Source organism: Podospora pseudopauciseta (assembly GCF_035222475.1).
Source record: "Podospora pseudopauciseta strain CBS 411.78 chromosome 7 map unlocalized CBS411.78m_7, whole genome shotgun sequence".
NCBI lineage: Eukaryota > Fungi > Ascomycota > Sordariomycetes > Sordariales > Podosporaceae > Podospora > Podospora pseudopauciseta.
This window is the reverse complement of record NW_026946667.1, coordinates 2835987-2852096: the sequence shown is the minus strand read 5'-3', so window position 1 is coordinate 2852096 and position 16110 is coordinate 2835987. Positions and strand designations below refer to the sequence as shown.

Genomic DNA, 16110 nt, shown 5'->3' with positions numbered 1-16110 from the left:
CAATCCGGTATACATATTGGATCATTGATAACCGCTTTGCAGAAGCGGTATTGATATGAATGCTTAGCAATGCCGGTTTCCTTAACGAGTGGGGGGCATGTGAGCGATGTTATTGTAAATCCAAACCATATCTGCTGCTGAACCCTCTCATGGACGACCCCAAAACAGGTGTCTTAGAGAGCTTAAAATATCATACATTTTCTTGTCAGCATCTTGACCATGGCGCCTGCTGCAATCGAGGCATCAATCGTCGACACAGTCGAGCCCAAGAAAGACACCTTGGCCCTCCCAGAGCCAGCCCGGCAACGGCTGATCAGGTCTGGAGTAGACCTGACCAACGGATATCCATACCGTCCACTAGTACCCTTGTATCTCCAGGATGTCTACCAACTCCGCAGTGCTGAGCGTATCCATGAAGATGCAGGGGCCAGAGCTGACAAGTCCAAGAAGAATCTGTTTTCGGCGGCAAGCAAGGTGACCGACCTGACAGCCCATATCGGTACTGAGATTGAGGGTCTCCAGTTGAAGGACCTGACACCCGAGCAACGTGACGAGCTTGCTCTTTTGATCGCGGAACGCAGTGTTGTGTTTCTCAGAAACCAAGATATTTCCCCACAACAACAGAGAGAGCTAGGAGAATGGTTTGGTGAGGTTGAAGTGCATGTATGTGATGCTATCCCACCTCCAGTAGCAATGAGCTGACTCAGTCGTGATGCAGCCCCAGGTCCCACAAGTGCCTGGCGTCCCGGGCGTGACTGTCATCTGGCCAGACCTCCAGGCCCAAGATTTGCCCGCCAACTTTCGTAACCCAGGAGGAGCGTCTCGATGGCACACCGATCTTGTCCATGAACGACAGCCGGCAGGCATTACCCACCTCCACAACGACACTGTGCCTCCGGTAGGGGGGGACACGCTCTGGGCCTCGGGATACGGTGCTTATGAGAAACTATCCCCCGAATTCCGCAAGTTCATCGATGGAAAACAAGCTGTGTATCGCTCCGCACATGCCTATCTTGACCGCGAGAATCCGAGTGCCGGTCCAAAGTTCGTCGAAAGGGTCCATCCTCTTGTTCGTGTGCACCCTGCAACAGGCTGGAAAGCACTCTGGGTGAACCGCGCGCTGACGACGAGGATAGTTGGATTGGATAAAGCTGAGAGCGACTTGATCTTGAATTATCTGCATGACGTGTATGAGAAGAACGCGGATATCCAGGCCCGATTCCGATGGACCGCCGGGACCAGTGCTCTGTGGGACAACAGGTGAGTCAGCGACGACAGATTGAAGAAGAGGAGGGGAAAGCAAATTGACTAACCTGCAAATAACGTTAGAATTACGATCCATAGCGCCAGTTGGGATTACGAAGGAAAGTATTCGAGACACGGCACTCGTGTCACATCGCTTGCCGAAAAGCCCTACTTCGACTCAAAGGCCCCGACTCGTCGACAGGCTTTGGGTCTTCTGGATGAAGACGAGAAGGAGGCTCTTGGTCTGGCAAGGGATAGGGTGGGCGACCACTCGCCTTGATTGCAGGCGACCCACAATTTTTATTGTGTGCATCAGGTGAAATAAGAAGGAGCTCTGTAGGTAATCAAACTACATCAATCTAACCTCAATCGAACAACCCATGCGCATTTTCGGCCTGCCAATGACGGTTGTGATCATCAGTCTTTCGTCCACGTTGCTAAACAGCGCCTTCCACTCCTTTAGCGACCTCTCCTTTGCGTAGAACATCGATCATGGATGCAACTGAATACGGTGCTCCTCTCTTTATTTCCACCCGGTGCGCACAACATGATGAGCGCCCGCAATCAAAAAGTGGGCGATCACCTCGAAATATTGAATTTTGGAAACTATAAATTGAACGAAGTGTTGGCCTTGTTAAATCTCATCAGGTTTCAGGGACAGCAGTTATGATACTCCTGTCCCACCAACCGGCCACTAACCATCCCAGACTATTGTCCCCTGTCAAGAAAGCCAATATTTAATGTCAAATCTTCCTCAAGCAAGAATAAGCAAACTAATCCGACTTCGACCCCGAGTGCTCTCCATCATCCTCGTTATCATCATAGCTGCCACTACCGGAGCCACTCTCACTGCCACTCTCATCACTAGTGGATTCGCTCTCGCTATCAGTCTCCTCCTCATCATCATCCTCGTCATCGCTATCCTCGTAGTAATCCTCGTCCTCATCTATATCAGCATTTTCATCGATAGAGTCTGAAAGATCCCCCAACCCCAGGATCTCCTTAGCTATCGAGATTGGCCGCTTCTTGATCTCGTCCATGCCATCCATAACCCCAGAAATAGCAGTCTCCTTATCCTGCTGAATTTGAATAATCCTCTCATCCACAGAGCCTGCAACCACAATCTTGGCCGTATGCACTTCCTTGGTTTGTCCAATACGGTGAATTCTTCCGAAGGCTTGCTGCTGGCGACAGACATTCCACCAGTGGTCATACATGATGGCCCGGCTCGCCACAGTGAGGTTCAGACCGTGTGCGGTGCAGGTGATAGATGCCAGCATGATCTTCACGGCCGGGACCTTCCTGAAGGTCTTTAGAGACTGCTCTTGGTCGTTTTGGTCCAGGTCGCCCCAGAAGTACACAAACCGGTATCCGCTCTGTGTAAGCATGCGGCCCAAAATCGAGAGCATCGGGATCCATTGCACAAAGATGATAATCTTATCCTCTGGCGCTTCAGATTGCCATCCGTCGATTAGGTCAAGTGTCGCCTTCGTTTTAGCGCTGTGCGGCACTGGATCCCAAGGATGGGAGTCGACGCCCTTCATGAAATTGAGCGTGTTGGCGCGTGTTTGCTGCACTGTTTGGACAGTTTGTCTCTTCTGCTTTCCCCCCTTATTATTCGTCTTGGTTGCTTTTATTCTCTTCCATGGATGCCTCTTCTTCTTGCCAGACTTCGCTCTGCGTGCCTTCTTTTTCGTCCCTTTCCCTGTGGTTTCTTGATGCTTACTGAACCGTGGCTGAAACCCATTGTCATCGTCACCAAAGTGGCGGTAAGTGTGCCCGTTATCGCGAGGCAGGATAGGCATGCCCTGATGACTCGGACAGCTGCCCTTGCCTGATCTACCAGAACCGACTGGCTTGTTGCAGCTCGGGCAACAGGCTTTCTCCTTGTTGTGATGACGGGATATGAGGTTACCGAAACATGAGGCGCAGAACGGGTGGCCGCACTGAACAGATTTATTAGTATTACGGACGGATGAAAGTTCCATGAAAGCAGGTGCTTACATCAGCCAATTTAGAGGCCGGGGTCACGACTCGCCGGCAATATCTGCAGAAGCAGTTGCATTTGACCTCACTGAGCTCCGGCAGCCTAGACTTGTCTTGGTTCTCCTGGTCCTCATACCAGTCAGGCTCAACAAGGGCTGGATGCGAGGTGAAGAATTGGAGATGATCGACAATCTTTTGCATTGTACCCTTTTCTGGTCCGGGATCATATGGTTGACCGGCGTCTTGATACGCTTGGCGTCGTACCTCCAACGCCATCTGTCTCCGGTTTGTTTTCCCGTATGCTTCCATCTCAAAAGGGGAAAAGTTAACCGTGACAACCTGAACCGGATGTGCCTTGGGAATCTGAAGAATGGGTGCGCCCATCAGTTGCGTGTCAACACGACGTCTCAGAATAAGTTCCGATAGCGTTTTCTGAAGTTCTTCCATGTCTCCCATCTTGCCCTTGACGCCCCCCATAGCCTGAACGAAGGTATCGTACTTCTTGAACTTGGTGCCCAAGAAGTCAAGGTAGGGAAATACCTCTGCTGTGGTGTTGGTCAGCGGGGTTCCCGTTAGAACCCAGCGATATTTGCCTGTGAGGTATCTGCAGGCGAGGGACGTGCTGCTCTCCCTGTTATTAATCGCATGGGCCTCATCTAGAACGATGCGGTAGTAGTTGATGCGAAACAACGGGGGGCCATGCCGGTGCAGTTTCTGCTTCAGGGAGATCTCTCGAAAATCTGAAGGATCCTCACTCTCCTCCGACTCCTCACATTCGGCGAGGCCTTTGCTAGCTTGGCGTTGAACTTGTGCATAATTCGTGATTCTGAACGTTCATGCTTGATTAGCATAGAACGCACAGGAAGGCAACTCCGTGATACTTACATGATATCACTATTGGCGCACTCATCATCGGCCATTGCATTGGTGTTTTTGTAGACCAACACTCGCAGGCCTTTGTCGTCGCAATGATCAAATATCTCCCGATACCACTGCGTCAACAGCTTCTCTGGCGCAATGATGAGGGTTTTTTGGGTTTTGTCCCGGCGACTACTAGGCGGGTTTTGTGACATGCACGCCAGGAGCTGAACTGTCTTCCCGAGACCCATTTCGTCGGCGAGGATCCCTCCATTGGACCCGCGGGGGTGGAACTCTCGGGAACACATCCATCTCACCCCTATCAACTGTCACATCCATGAGATATTGGTGAGCTGATCCTGAGTTAGGGATGAGAAGCATGTACGTACCTGGTGATTGTAAAGTGGTGTTTTGAAGCCTTTGAGCTTCCACTTTCCCTCCACTGGCTTACAGTTATTGACCCCAAATGACAGCGTGGCTTCACGAAACTCTTCAAAGTCCTTGCACGCCTGCATATCCCCCTTGTCAAGCCTGTCCTCAATTGTTTGCAAGGCTTCGTCGACTGCAGCCTGGGCCGCCGTTTTACTTGGTAAAGGTATCTTGTAGTCACATGCGGTATCCTCCTCAGTCTTGATGAGACCTGGCCCCTCAGCCTTGACGAAAACAGGCACCTCGATCTCGATGAAACCAGGTTCCTCAGCCTTGATCGAAACATCCGTCTCGGCTTTGACTGGAATAAGCCCCTCAGATTTGTCGTCTGGGCCTGACATGCGCTGTATTTTGGTGGAGGGAGTCTCGTAGGGCTCCTCAACAGCCTCGCGCTTCAAATTCGACCCGCTCTCGCACGCAAGAGCATAGTGTTGCTGCCAGTATTCCTTAGCATTCTTGGGGGGACCGTTAGGGTCCAGGTCGCTTTTTTTGGCCTTCTTGCCTTTTTTACCGGCCTTTTTTGGCCCGCTGCCTGCACCTGGGTCAACCACTGGAGCAAACGTGAGTTTGGTGGGCGATGGCGGGAAGTTAGTCGTGTTGGAATCTCCAACTGTCCCATATGCCTGCTGGCCGATTTCAGGTGTATCCCCAAGAGCCATGTTGAATAAGATGATGACTGAAGATGAAAGAAATGAGTGAGTAAATTACTTGTGAACGACAACTGGCGAGGCCTCCTGTCCTGTGTGCAAGTAAGAATTGAAAGATAAAAGAAAAGGATGGGAAAAGATTGTGGTCGGGAACTTGTAGAAAAAGTCAAATAGAAATGTCGGTTAGTTGAAAATAGAGGAAGGTGCTATGCGCTGTTCGATATCAGCTATTAGAAGGAAGGCGCGGAATAGTTGAGCGAACTCGAGCAGGATATATCGGATATCAGAGGCAGAGAGTCGAATTGTAGTGAGAGTGGCTGGAAGTCGGGCGGGGACTTGGTAAGATTGTGAAGAACTGGAGGACGGTCGATAAAAAGTCAAGCGAGCCAGCAGTGAAGAAGGTAAAGAATGGCGTGGAAGAGTCGATGTAGAAGTGAGGCTATAAGGACGAGAGGGTGAGGAAGAGGAGGATGGAAGGAAAATGAAGGTGTAAGGAAGAGGAGGGAGGGCGTGGAAGGATGAGAAGGGAGGATGTGGAAGGATGGAAGGGAGGATGTGGAAGGATGGAAGGGAAGATGTAGAAGAATGAGAGAGGAAGAAGGTATCAAAGTGCCAGATAAATCAGGTGTGGGCGGGAGAAGAGGCAGTGGATGGATCAGAAGCGATAGTAAAAAGAAGATTGCAGGTCGCGGGCAGAAGAAATCCGCATATAGCTAGTGTCTGGCCGAGAAGCAGTGACGTAAGACGTTCTTTCCCTCCTAGAAAGCATCTCCTGGGCCGACGAGATGATGAAGTTGTAGGTTCTGAGTTCGGATGGACACATCAGTACCGGACAGAAATATCTGAGCGTGCCCACATGAAAGTAGAGACATACAGTATTCTCATCCTCAAGTTCACGAAGAGCACCAGTCAAGCGACATCGTGACGTTTATGAAGCGCTTCTGGCCCTGAACGGCGTAAGTTCCTGATCATGCTGCGTGTGTTTACACACCAGACCCGCTCTACACTCAAACCCGCTTCTTGTTTCGTCGATCCGAGCGCCTTTTCTTCAACTCCCAGAGATAACGACGCTGGAAGATGGCCTTGCAATAGTCGACAATGGCCTCTCTCTGCAAGAGGATTATCGTCGCAAAGACGACAGGGACAGCGATTTTCCAGCTTCAAATAGACTGGTTAGCCTGCTTGACAGATGGACTCTCGAAACCGGAGAGAGAAACACTCACAAGTAGCCAATATCTTGCTCTAAAACGGTGAACGGAACAAAGTTTTGCCCGAAGTAACCCGTGATGAAAGTGAGCGGCAAGAAGATAATGGTGGCTGTGGTCAATTGCTTCATGGATTCGTTCTGATGTGCTGAAATGGTGTTGAAAATCAGCCCTATCATCCCATCAGCGGAGCTCTTGAGCCTATTCAAAGTATCTGTGATGAGGACGCAGTGGTCCAGAACATCACCGAGATAGGTGTACGTCAGCGTGGTGATGATGGGGTCATGATTGGGGTCCAAGATTTTGGCCATGGCTTTGTCGAGCGCCATATCCGTTTTGTGATCACGCAGGGCTTGTATCAATGTCGTGATTGGATTGATGAAACTAATCAGCGCATTGATCTCCGATGTGAGGATGTACAGCTTCTTGGTGTGGCCGATGTTTGGGTGAGTCAACACTTCGGGTTCAATATCGCCGATAGCATCACGATAGCAGCTCGCTACCTGGATGGCAAGATCGATAATTCCATCCAGTACTGCGTGTCCCACCATGGACGCATCGCATGAGCTAGAAATCAAGGCCTGTTAGTCAAGCACTAGCGATGAGAACGGGAGGTGTACGTACTGTCGGATGATTGTATCACTCGTCTGGAGACGTTGGATGATGGGTGCCTCTATCACTTCAGCCGATTCTTCAAAGAAACTAATTATAGTGTTGTCGTTCGTGATGAACATGGAGACCTGCTCACAGGCTACCGTGTAGTTTTTGGAGATCAGGGCTGAGTTCTTGTCCATAAACCTTGCGATAGGATCGTCTGGTGCGGCGTGGTATCTTCGCAAGGTTCTGGTCGGGCCCTCTGGGTACTCAGACCGTGAAGCCCTGGGATACGGCCCAGAGCCATCCTGGGGCCAGGCCTTCCCACCCTCTAATGTGGTGTCTGAGGAGAACTTCCCAGCACGGAATGTCCGTTTCAACCGCCTCAAGAGCTTCCGGGAATACTTGCCAGTTTTCCCACTGAAGATGCTGCGATTACTAGCATGGCTAGATGTGTCATCAGCCTCATCAGAATCAGAGCTCTCGTCGTCAGAGTCCCTGTAGGTGTCGTCAAGCCTTTGAAGAGTCAAGACAATGAAGGCATGTGTTGGATACCACTCGGCCTTTGTCCTGCTCCTCGTGTTCATAATATCTTCCACGGCCAGTTTATGAAGGCTCTTGTGCTTCCCCAGCAGCTGGATAACATCCCAGCTCAGGCCATTCACATTGATCCACCGACATTTTGCCCACTTTGGTTGTGGCACCTCCAAGAAAGAGCCGAGTGACGAGTTGTCCTTGTTCTGAATCGAGAGCTTGTCTTCGGAGAAGTCGACAATAGTGATCTCGCATGGGGCGCTCAGTTGAGGCATAGATGCGTGGCCACCATCTGGCTTGAGTGGATCGACCCCTGGTTCCGAACCGGCTGCAAAGGAGTATGGTAAGCGTCGAGGAGCAGGACAAGTTCGACATGGTCGCGGGTGGTCAGGTAAACATACGATGCCATCCCGGGCGGAGTTCAAAGTCTTCGAAGTTGTCGACTGTCCGAAATGTGCCGACCCGGGTTGTGCGCCGTCGACTGGTGGGGCTGAAGGGCGCACCGGTATCTGCGCGGGCGGGTGCCTTTCTCGGGCTGGTCGCGGCATCATTCGTGGGGGCAACTTTTTCCGCAATGCTGGTATCGATGTTGTGGTTATATCGATCGCGGTGGCTGGTGGTGTCAACAGCGGTGTCAAGATCTGGAGGGGCAGCCGGTGGGTCTGTTGCGAAGTCGCGCGGCTGTTGCAGGGGCCCATCAAAAGGCGGTTCGCGCGACATTGAGTACAAGCACTTGTCGAGTGAAAAAAAGGGAAGTAAAAAAAAAGGGTTACGGCAGGTCTGGAAACTTGATTTCAAGACAACCTAGGATCACATCAATGATACCATGTTGAAGTTGAGGAGGTAAGGAAGATGTCGCACGGCGTAAGAGAATTATACCGATGCCCTCCCGCCCAATCAGTGTCGACATGTGGCACACAACCATCAATTGCTACAACAATGTTATTTATCTACTGCCACCGGAAGGTCTAGCCACGTGCTCACGGCTTCCGGCGTGGGACTTCGTTGCACTCGTCGAACTCGATGATGTGAATTTGTTCACAAAGATCCCGCCAATTTGATGGTGCTGTGTGGAGACATGCGAGATGCAAGCTTTCCAGGTTCTGCGCTATGATAAGATGGATAAGATAAGCCGAGTACAGGCCACTGAAATACAGGGTTAGGGTAAAGCGTGGGGGAATTAGGTGGGCTTTGTAAAAGATCGAAGGCTCGGCCCAGAAAGAAGACAAAACATCACCTGCCTCATTGCCAACCCCACGGCCTCGGGACAACTACCTAGCTATACACCACACACTTCTCCCATTGCCCGACTGCTTTCTTTGCCAAGCTGGATCATCCGACCTACCGCTCACCTTACGGACCGACCGGAAGGCAAAGCTTGCGAGAGGTGACGCAATATAGTGAAGCGATGCCCGTATGATTGCCCACACAAGTGTGATCCGAGGTTGAGGGCTAAAGACTGTTTGCATGCGGTGCGGGACGAAGGACGATCGTACACCCAGGACCGGGAGGGCAAAAAAAAGAGAGAGACCAGCACGGTGGAACCGAGAGGTTGTTCTTCCCGTAGTGAGAAGACACCATCTGTAAGGGCTGATTCAGCAGTTGGATATCGCTGATCACAAGAGATTGCGCTCAATGCGTTCATGCGTGGGGAGGTGGGAAGAATGGACGAGTTTCCCACTTGGGAAAGTTGACGATGCTTCCAAGGCCACTGCGATGGAGGTGTGGGTTAGGTAGGAGGAACTATTGAACGCCTACGTCCGCGTTTATTTCTCTGGCGGAGGCGGTTGATGCCGTGTTGAGTGGGCACTTGAGGCGTGTGGTGTGTTTAAAGTCGGCATGGAAACATGCACGCCAAGCCGTCCCTGCAGATGTGGGAAATGTCCGCTGCAGGTCCCGAGCGGAGAATTGACCTTGAGCTCCAGCGCAATAGGTAGGTATTCCTTCCGTGCTGCCTGAAGCTCAGGAGCTCTGTCCCGAAGTTCGTGGGCTGATAGGGACTGCCTAGGCAGGATGGAATATCTCCATTGCTTTGAACGGCAGGGCCAGGATCCGTAGGGTAGGCGGACGATGAGATGGGATGGGTGTTCATGTAGACCCCGGACTGTCTTGGGAGGTTGACCCTGACCCGCAGCGGCAAGCCCGATCCGGGGTAACGACTCCACCTCGAGCTTCTTCCCCCCCATCCCGGGCCGAGTCAAAACGCTGATCAGGAGTCTCGGAAGGCCAGGCCGAGCAGGAAAATGGTGTCACAGTTGCTCGCGAGATGGACCGCAGATGCTGATTGTTTACACCTGTATTCTTCGACTACCTCGTAGCGAGTTGCGTCCGTTGTGCTACCTATGCTATGAGGCGCTTGTGGCCATCCGATCTTCTGCTGTTGCGTCAGACTCGTTCAGCCTGGCGACATGGGTTGTACTCAGCTAGTGAGGTCGCATGAATCTGTCTTCCGATCTCATTAACTTCGGGATCCACCGTTCGTCGTCGTCCAAAGTGCCGTTTTTCGAACCAGGGCGGCGGTGGGAGCGAGGGGTGAAGGCATCCCTGGTGACTGCCTATTTTTGGTGGATTATGACGAACAGTGGAGGTGCGCTAAAAAATAAACAATCATCAGGGCACCATCAAGACATCAACGAATCGAGATAGAAAAGGATACGTCTCAAGCAAATACATACTCTGATGCGCGACGATCAACGGGAACGCGGTCATCACCACCCTCACGGCCCGGCTTCTCTCGCTCTCCTGGCCGCTTGGACCTTTTCGGTGACCCAGCGATGGCGTCCATGTTGAAGCTCCCTTGAAATCTTCGAAGCTTCGATATCTTGCGGGCTTTCCGGTCGCCCGCTTCAAGCTAGAAGACCGCTGCAGGATTCTAGAAACCCGAAATCACGTTAATCTTGCCATTGGGGGAGCATAACACGGCCTTTAATTGCAAGGTTCGAATGAAACGCGTTTCCTTCATGCGATGCTTGGCCAGAGCCTCCACCGTGTCGGAAAATCGTTGCGCTGCAGCACTTCCTGGCTGCCAAGAAACACCGGCGCCGTCGTAGTCGGCCAACACGTCCACTTTGAGCCGAACAGCTACCCTTTCCTGACTTTTCTGTCTCTTGTTTGGCAAAACTGGATCTGTCGCCCTTTTCTTCTCCTGCTGACACCTTGTTTTGTACAGTCAGTTGGCCGCGAACGACCGGGAACCCTCGCAGCATTGACATATGCGCAATCTTGGGGGTCCCGAGATTAGCCTCATCCGAGTTCCCTACCACACTCGCTGTCAAGATGGTACTGCCCCTGGCCCAGCTCGTCAGTCGCGCTTGTCGCCGATAGAACGGACGGTGTGTTCGCCTCTTCCCATCAACCTCCACTCACTCTCGATGATCAGATGAACCGGATATGGATCTGGATATGGTATCCTGGGCATATCATACCCGGGGCGCCTATAGCTTCGCGCACGTCCTCGCCATTGTCACCGGTATCTTGCAGCTCTGATCGCCGACCACGCACGGTTTTGCTCCATGAAAGGGTTACAACGGGAACGCTTCTGCCGGCCGACTCGACGGGTATCCTGCTCTTTTCCAGACCGGGGTCAAGCCCTTCCAGAAGCATGCAGAGGCACGGGTTTACGCCGTGCACTTGTACCAACATGTCGTCAAAATTCCCGGCGATATGAACAAAGGCAGCGCCTGAGCTGGCTGACAACTGGTGTTCACTCTCATACCGAGCACGAGCCTTGCGTTGGCAATGCCAGAATCCTGGAGCTTTTGGCAGCTCTAGGGGACACGGGAGCTAATCATGTGGCCGTTGGACCAGCAGTCGGTCTTCCGGTTGCCCTATGGTGTGCCCGTGAACCGAGCTCTGGTCTATGTCGGATATAGGCCCCCTGGTCTATTATGGCCCTTTTGGGACAGGACTCGAGCCCACCACCAAAACCCAGCAGCTTCTCCGCTTGCCTCCCACACGGCATTTTGCAACGCTCGGTGGACTCATCAGCAAGGTACCATGGTCCTTCCTGGGCACCCGCCAGTACCTGACCGGCCCCAGCGAGCATCATCGCCAAGTACATTCGCGCTGTTTCCTGCAAGCTCTCTGCCCTCCCAGCCTGGTCAGTAGGCTAGGCTGGCCTGGATGTTCTGCTATCCCCTTGACCCCAGCCCCTTTCTGCTCTTTTCCAGCAGATCTCGCACAAAGAGATGACAGACGGCAGCATAGTTGTCAAGTTTGGTTCGCAAGGCAAGTGCCGTTACTGCAGTGGACGAGAATCTCACTGAAGGACCTGGAGTCACTTGTCGTCATGCCCGTCTCCGCCTGCATGGTGGCCCTGTTTCACATTTTAATTCTCCATTGAGCTGGATGTTTAGTCTTCTTCCATGCGGTTTCCATCCCACGTCTCTCTTTGGGCCGTTTTGTTTCCCTAGTTCCCCCTCGTTGGTATGAGTCGGCCGGGGTCATTGAGTAGGATAGATTAGTCCTGTATTCATAACCCTGCCGGTCAAGCCAAGCACTCATGCCCCCGTCGTTGCATCATCAACTGCTGCCGGGGTGCGGTTTCTATATCCGGCAGCTAGACCATGGCATAAGATCCTCAAATTATGCTACCGTCATCGTTGGTCGAGGTAGCTTGGGCTCCACCTTTGCTCAGGAACGATCTGTTGTCAGGCACATGGGAAGTATCTAACGAATGCTTTAACTCTTGGACCCAAAGCAGGCAGGCAACAGGTACTAAACCCACACCCTCCCTCTCACTCTGCTACACGGTACCGAATATCAGACGATATAATGCCAGTCATGCCCACTGCCGCTTGCTCTGGACTCTGAGTTCTCTGCCTGTATCTTTTCCAAACCATCGACCAAGAGTTGGACCGAACCGATCATTAACAGCCAATGTCGAGACCGACGTAATACTATTTGACGCCTACCGCCCACAGCGAGATACCGCACACGCACACATATACTGTAGCTATCACACAGTAAGCTACCAAGAGGAGGGCCCACCCCCCAACACCAACGTGATCGACACAGCCTATCACCGAAGTCTTTCTGAACGAGCCCGCTCACCAGCAGCCACCACCACATGTGCCCTGGTTTTCCTCGACAGCCAGGCTATTTTAATCAGCGAGGAGAGCAAGTAGCAAGTCCCAGGTTTGACAGCAGCCATTTTGAGTGGGTACGAACAGCACCACACGCCAACCTCTCCGCCGAAGAAGCCCCGCGGGGCCCAGTTTCCTCCAATTCTTTCCTTTCAGAATCCGGCGACCAGCCAGGGCGGCTCGCTCTGGCGGAACCCATGCATCGGAGGCACACTGGCGGGCAATTATCGCGTAGGACCGGATTACAATGTCGACTACTCGTCACAGGAGCCGCATACGGCCGAGCAGAGCCAAGCTCCGCATTCTTATGATACGCACCACCATCGCGGCTCGCTTCAGCACGCCGGGCCGCCGCCCCTCCATGAGCCGCCTCCCCATCAATCCCACCACGGCCTGCCACAGCACTATCCTGCTACTCACCAACATCACCCTCACCCTCACCCTCACCCAATTCTCACAGACCCATCGCACCTGGGCGGCCATCCGGGGGCGCGACATCTCGGCCACCCTGCCCATCCAGGGCCATCGCATTACGGCGCCAACCCCTCTCCCCACAACGTCGTGCCCCCCCTCTACCCATCTCTAACCCCGACCCATGGGTCTACTGCCGGCGTGAAGCGTCAACGGCCTGATGATCTCGATCTTTCGGTTCCCGGCATATCGGAACTTGAACAGAACGAGCTGGATTCGATGCAGCAAACGCCCCTAGGCGCTGCCTATGCGCAAGCAACGGGAGTCCCCCCAGCACATCACCACCACCGGCTGCCAGACACAGGACCTCCGAACAAGTTGATGCGACGTGATGGGGAGAGCAGCATAGGAGCCGGAGCTCCGAGCGTGGTTGGGCAAGCTGGGATGCCAGCCCCAGCTCCCAGACCGAGGGGGCCCAAGCTGAAGTTTACGCCAGAGGATGATCAGCTCTTGATTGACTTGAAGGAGAACAAGAGCTTAACGTGGAAACAAATTGCGGACTTCTTCCCTGGTCGGTCAAGCGGGACATTGCAAGTGCGTTACTGCACCAAACTCAAGGCGAAGACAACACAGTGGACGGATGAAACGGTCAGTATCCCCCTTTGCATTCTGACAAGCAATGTCGGAAAAAGCTGACAGCAGTCTAGGATCAAAAACTCAAAACCGCCCTGCAAGATTACGAAAACGAAAAGTGGCGTATCGTTGCCAACAAAGTCGGCACCGGATTCACACCAGCTGCATGCCGCGAGAGGGCAGCACAGCTATCAGGCGAAGACTTATAGCAATCAGCGTCTCCACCAGGAGCTCCGGCACCTGAGGGGGACACCACCGTTTACCCGTCACAACTCCAGTGACTACATCCAGTACGACCCGTAGGGGCTTCCTCCCAGCTTCCAAAGACACATTGTCCATATCGCCCATCGAACAGGGCCCGATCTAGGATTTACCTTCACATACACTGGATTTGCTTATCCACAGACAATACCCTTTCGTCTTCTTTCCGCACTCTCGTGCTTCTTGATTTACTTTTCTTTGTTAGCGGATGGATTTATGTTTAGGGGATGGGCTTGCTGTTTTGTTGGAACAGAAGCGGCGCTAATATTTGAGATACCCCGAAACCGCTGAAATTCTACAATTTTGTGCTCTGTTTTTCCTTTGTGGCATCTATTTCGTCCTACACATTTGTTTTAGCTTTTTTATGATATAGACTCGGTCGGGTGGGCGGAAAGTTACGACATACACGACAGGCGCGCGACTATAGACTACGCAACGCCTACGACCGAGGAATGAGGCACGATTTCCAGGTGGGGGGCCAACGGAAGGGTAATATTTTGCATGGACGGACAAGAAGAGGATACACACGAGAGACAGGAGAGGACACAAGCGCAAGCTATGGACGAGCTAGGTGGATCCTCGGAGAGCATTGTCGCGTGCACAGAAGATATCACAGGCCAGCTGTGTTTGGATCGGAACTTGAAAGCTGAAAAGGCAGTGGCATACATACTTCTACGACATTCTCTCCTAGGTGTTCTGATCAACCATTTTTACACTTTTTAAGACGGCAAGGAGAAAGCCTTGTCTACATAATAGTATATTGTTTATTCCTCTTCAGAGTTCACATCCAGATGAAATCACGACAGTCAGATCCAACTAGAAGCATCTAGGAGCTGTTCATACGAAGTAGGGCTTGCTCCGTGCGCTTCAACGGTTGCCAAGATAGGGCCGGCTGCCCAGGGTGTCTTAGGTATCTGGTGACAAATAGGTACATCATCACCTTTCACACTATTCCCCTCGGGATCTCCTTTGAGTATCTCGTCGCTGCACTGTATATTGAGCCTGTCACCCTCATAGCTACTCCGCATTCCCCGTCCGCTTCCAACATATGGATTCCGAGTCACAGAAAACCTCCACGTGCAGAGATGCAGTCGGCTGTTGCGGCACACCCCTGGAGGCAGGGTTGTGGAAGTTGGCCCCTGCTACAGCTTCGCCAAGTAGGTCTCGGAGAATTCGCCAGATTCCCTCCCAACGAGGCTCATCTCTGTCATGGTCTGGCTCCTTGGCAACAATATACGCGCAGTATGCATGACGTGCGACAGACGCATGTATCTGGAACTGAAACACTTGCCAACAACCACGATACGCCTTCTTGACCTTCCGTGGTCGAATCGGTTTCTGCTTCGCTTTTGGACAGCCACAGGAGCTACATCGCTTGGAGATCAGGACTGGACAGCACAGGGGTTGTTGGGCGCTGACAGGCAGGTTCTTTGCAGGAGGCGAGACCCCTGTTTCGGTAATACTCCGAGAAAAAAGCTCCTTTGCGCTGCCGATGCACCACTATCTCCCTGGATCCTGCTGTCAGCCACCTAGGTACCTAACCCAGTCAACCTTGAAACTGTCGTTCCCCCGCCCTCAGGTCATCTTTGTGCCTGGTTCATGGAGGTTGGCAGACCGCCACTGCCTTGGTCGGGGCACGGCATTACCTTCTCTGCGAAATTGTGTCCTGTAGTTTGGTTCACCAGTGATCGAGCAACACGCTCCACGAGAAACTGTCTGTGTAGCGCGATGGCGCCAAGGTTTCTATGCGTAACACCTCTCGGTTGTTATGGGTCGTCCCGCGAGATGTGAGCGACAGGCTCCTCGGTGTACCAGATACCTGGCTTTGCCTGACCATACATTTTTCGACCTCGCCATCTACCTTTCCAGCCTTGCAATATTGTTGCTCGTGCTGCTTGTGGCTCTCTAACCAGCACTCTGAAAGCAACCGACAACTTTCATGAAGTATCCCACTGTTACCCAAGACACGCGAGTTCGGTGTTTCTTTCTAAATAACGCTAAGATGGTTCCCATTCCTTCAACACCCAACTCCAAAGTACGGCCGAGATAACAAACTCCAGATACAGAGGATCATGGCCTCGCCCCCATTGCGACATCAGACGGGACGTGACCCAATCGGAGATTAAGTTCTAATATACGGTCTTATGCTCCCCTCAGTGTGTTGGTCTCCCTCAGTAGGTGGTTGGGATTGGTGAAGCCCATGGTATATCTCCAGGTGCCCTG

At 52.5% G+C, this 16110-nt stretch overlaps 4 protein-coding genes across 4 annotated transcripts; 2 read left to right on the top strand and 2 right to left on the bottom strand.

Moving 5' to 3' along the window:
* The first annotated feature begins 107 nt into the window (after positions 1-107).
* QC763_711470 (uncharacterized protein) lies at positions 108-1630 on the top strand. The gene is made up of 3 exons (XM_062916141.1): positions 108-663; positions 719-1260; positions 1330-1630. The coding sequence occupies exons 1-3, from the start codon at positions 220-222 to the stop codon at positions 1523-1525; spliced, it is 1182 nt and encodes a 393-aa protein (XP_062762162.1). The 5' UTR covers positions 108-219; the 3' UTR covers positions 1526-1630.
* A 388-nt stretch (positions 1631-2018) lies between these two features.
* QC763_711460 (uncharacterized protein) lies at positions 2019-4859 on the bottom strand (the record flags this gene model as incomplete). The annotated part of the gene is made up of 4 exons (XM_062916140.1): positions 2019-3191; positions 3250-4057; positions 4117-4415; positions 4479-4859. 4 exons carry the CDS (start codon positions 4857-4859, stop codon positions 2019-2021), a joined length of 2661 nt encoding a protein of 886 aa, XP_062762161.1.
* A 1313-nt stretch (positions 4860-6172) lies between these two features.
* Positions 6173-8399, bottom strand: QC763_711450 (uncharacterized protein; the record flags this gene model as incomplete). Its single annotated transcript, XM_062916139.1, has 4 exons — positions 7900-8399; positions 6995-7826; positions 6389-6937; positions 6173-6323 (listed from the first exon to the last, which is right to left on the bottom strand). Exons 1-4 carry the CDS (start codon positions 8216-8218, stop codon positions 6173-6175), a joined length of 1851 nt encoding a protein of 616 aa, XP_062762160.1. The 5' UTR covers positions 8219-8399.
* Positions 8400-12566: 4167 nt separating this feature from the next.
* QC763_711440 (uncharacterized protein) lies at positions 12567-14656 on the top strand (the record flags this gene model as incomplete). The annotated part of the gene is made up of 3 exons (XM_062916138.1): positions 12567-12655; positions 12753-13641; positions 13701-14656. 3 exons carry the CDS (start codon positions 12567-12569, stop codon positions 13833-13835), a joined length of 1113 nt encoding a protein of 370 aa, XP_062762159.1. The 3' UTR covers positions 13836-14656.
* Positions 14657-16110: the final 1454 nt, after the last annotated feature.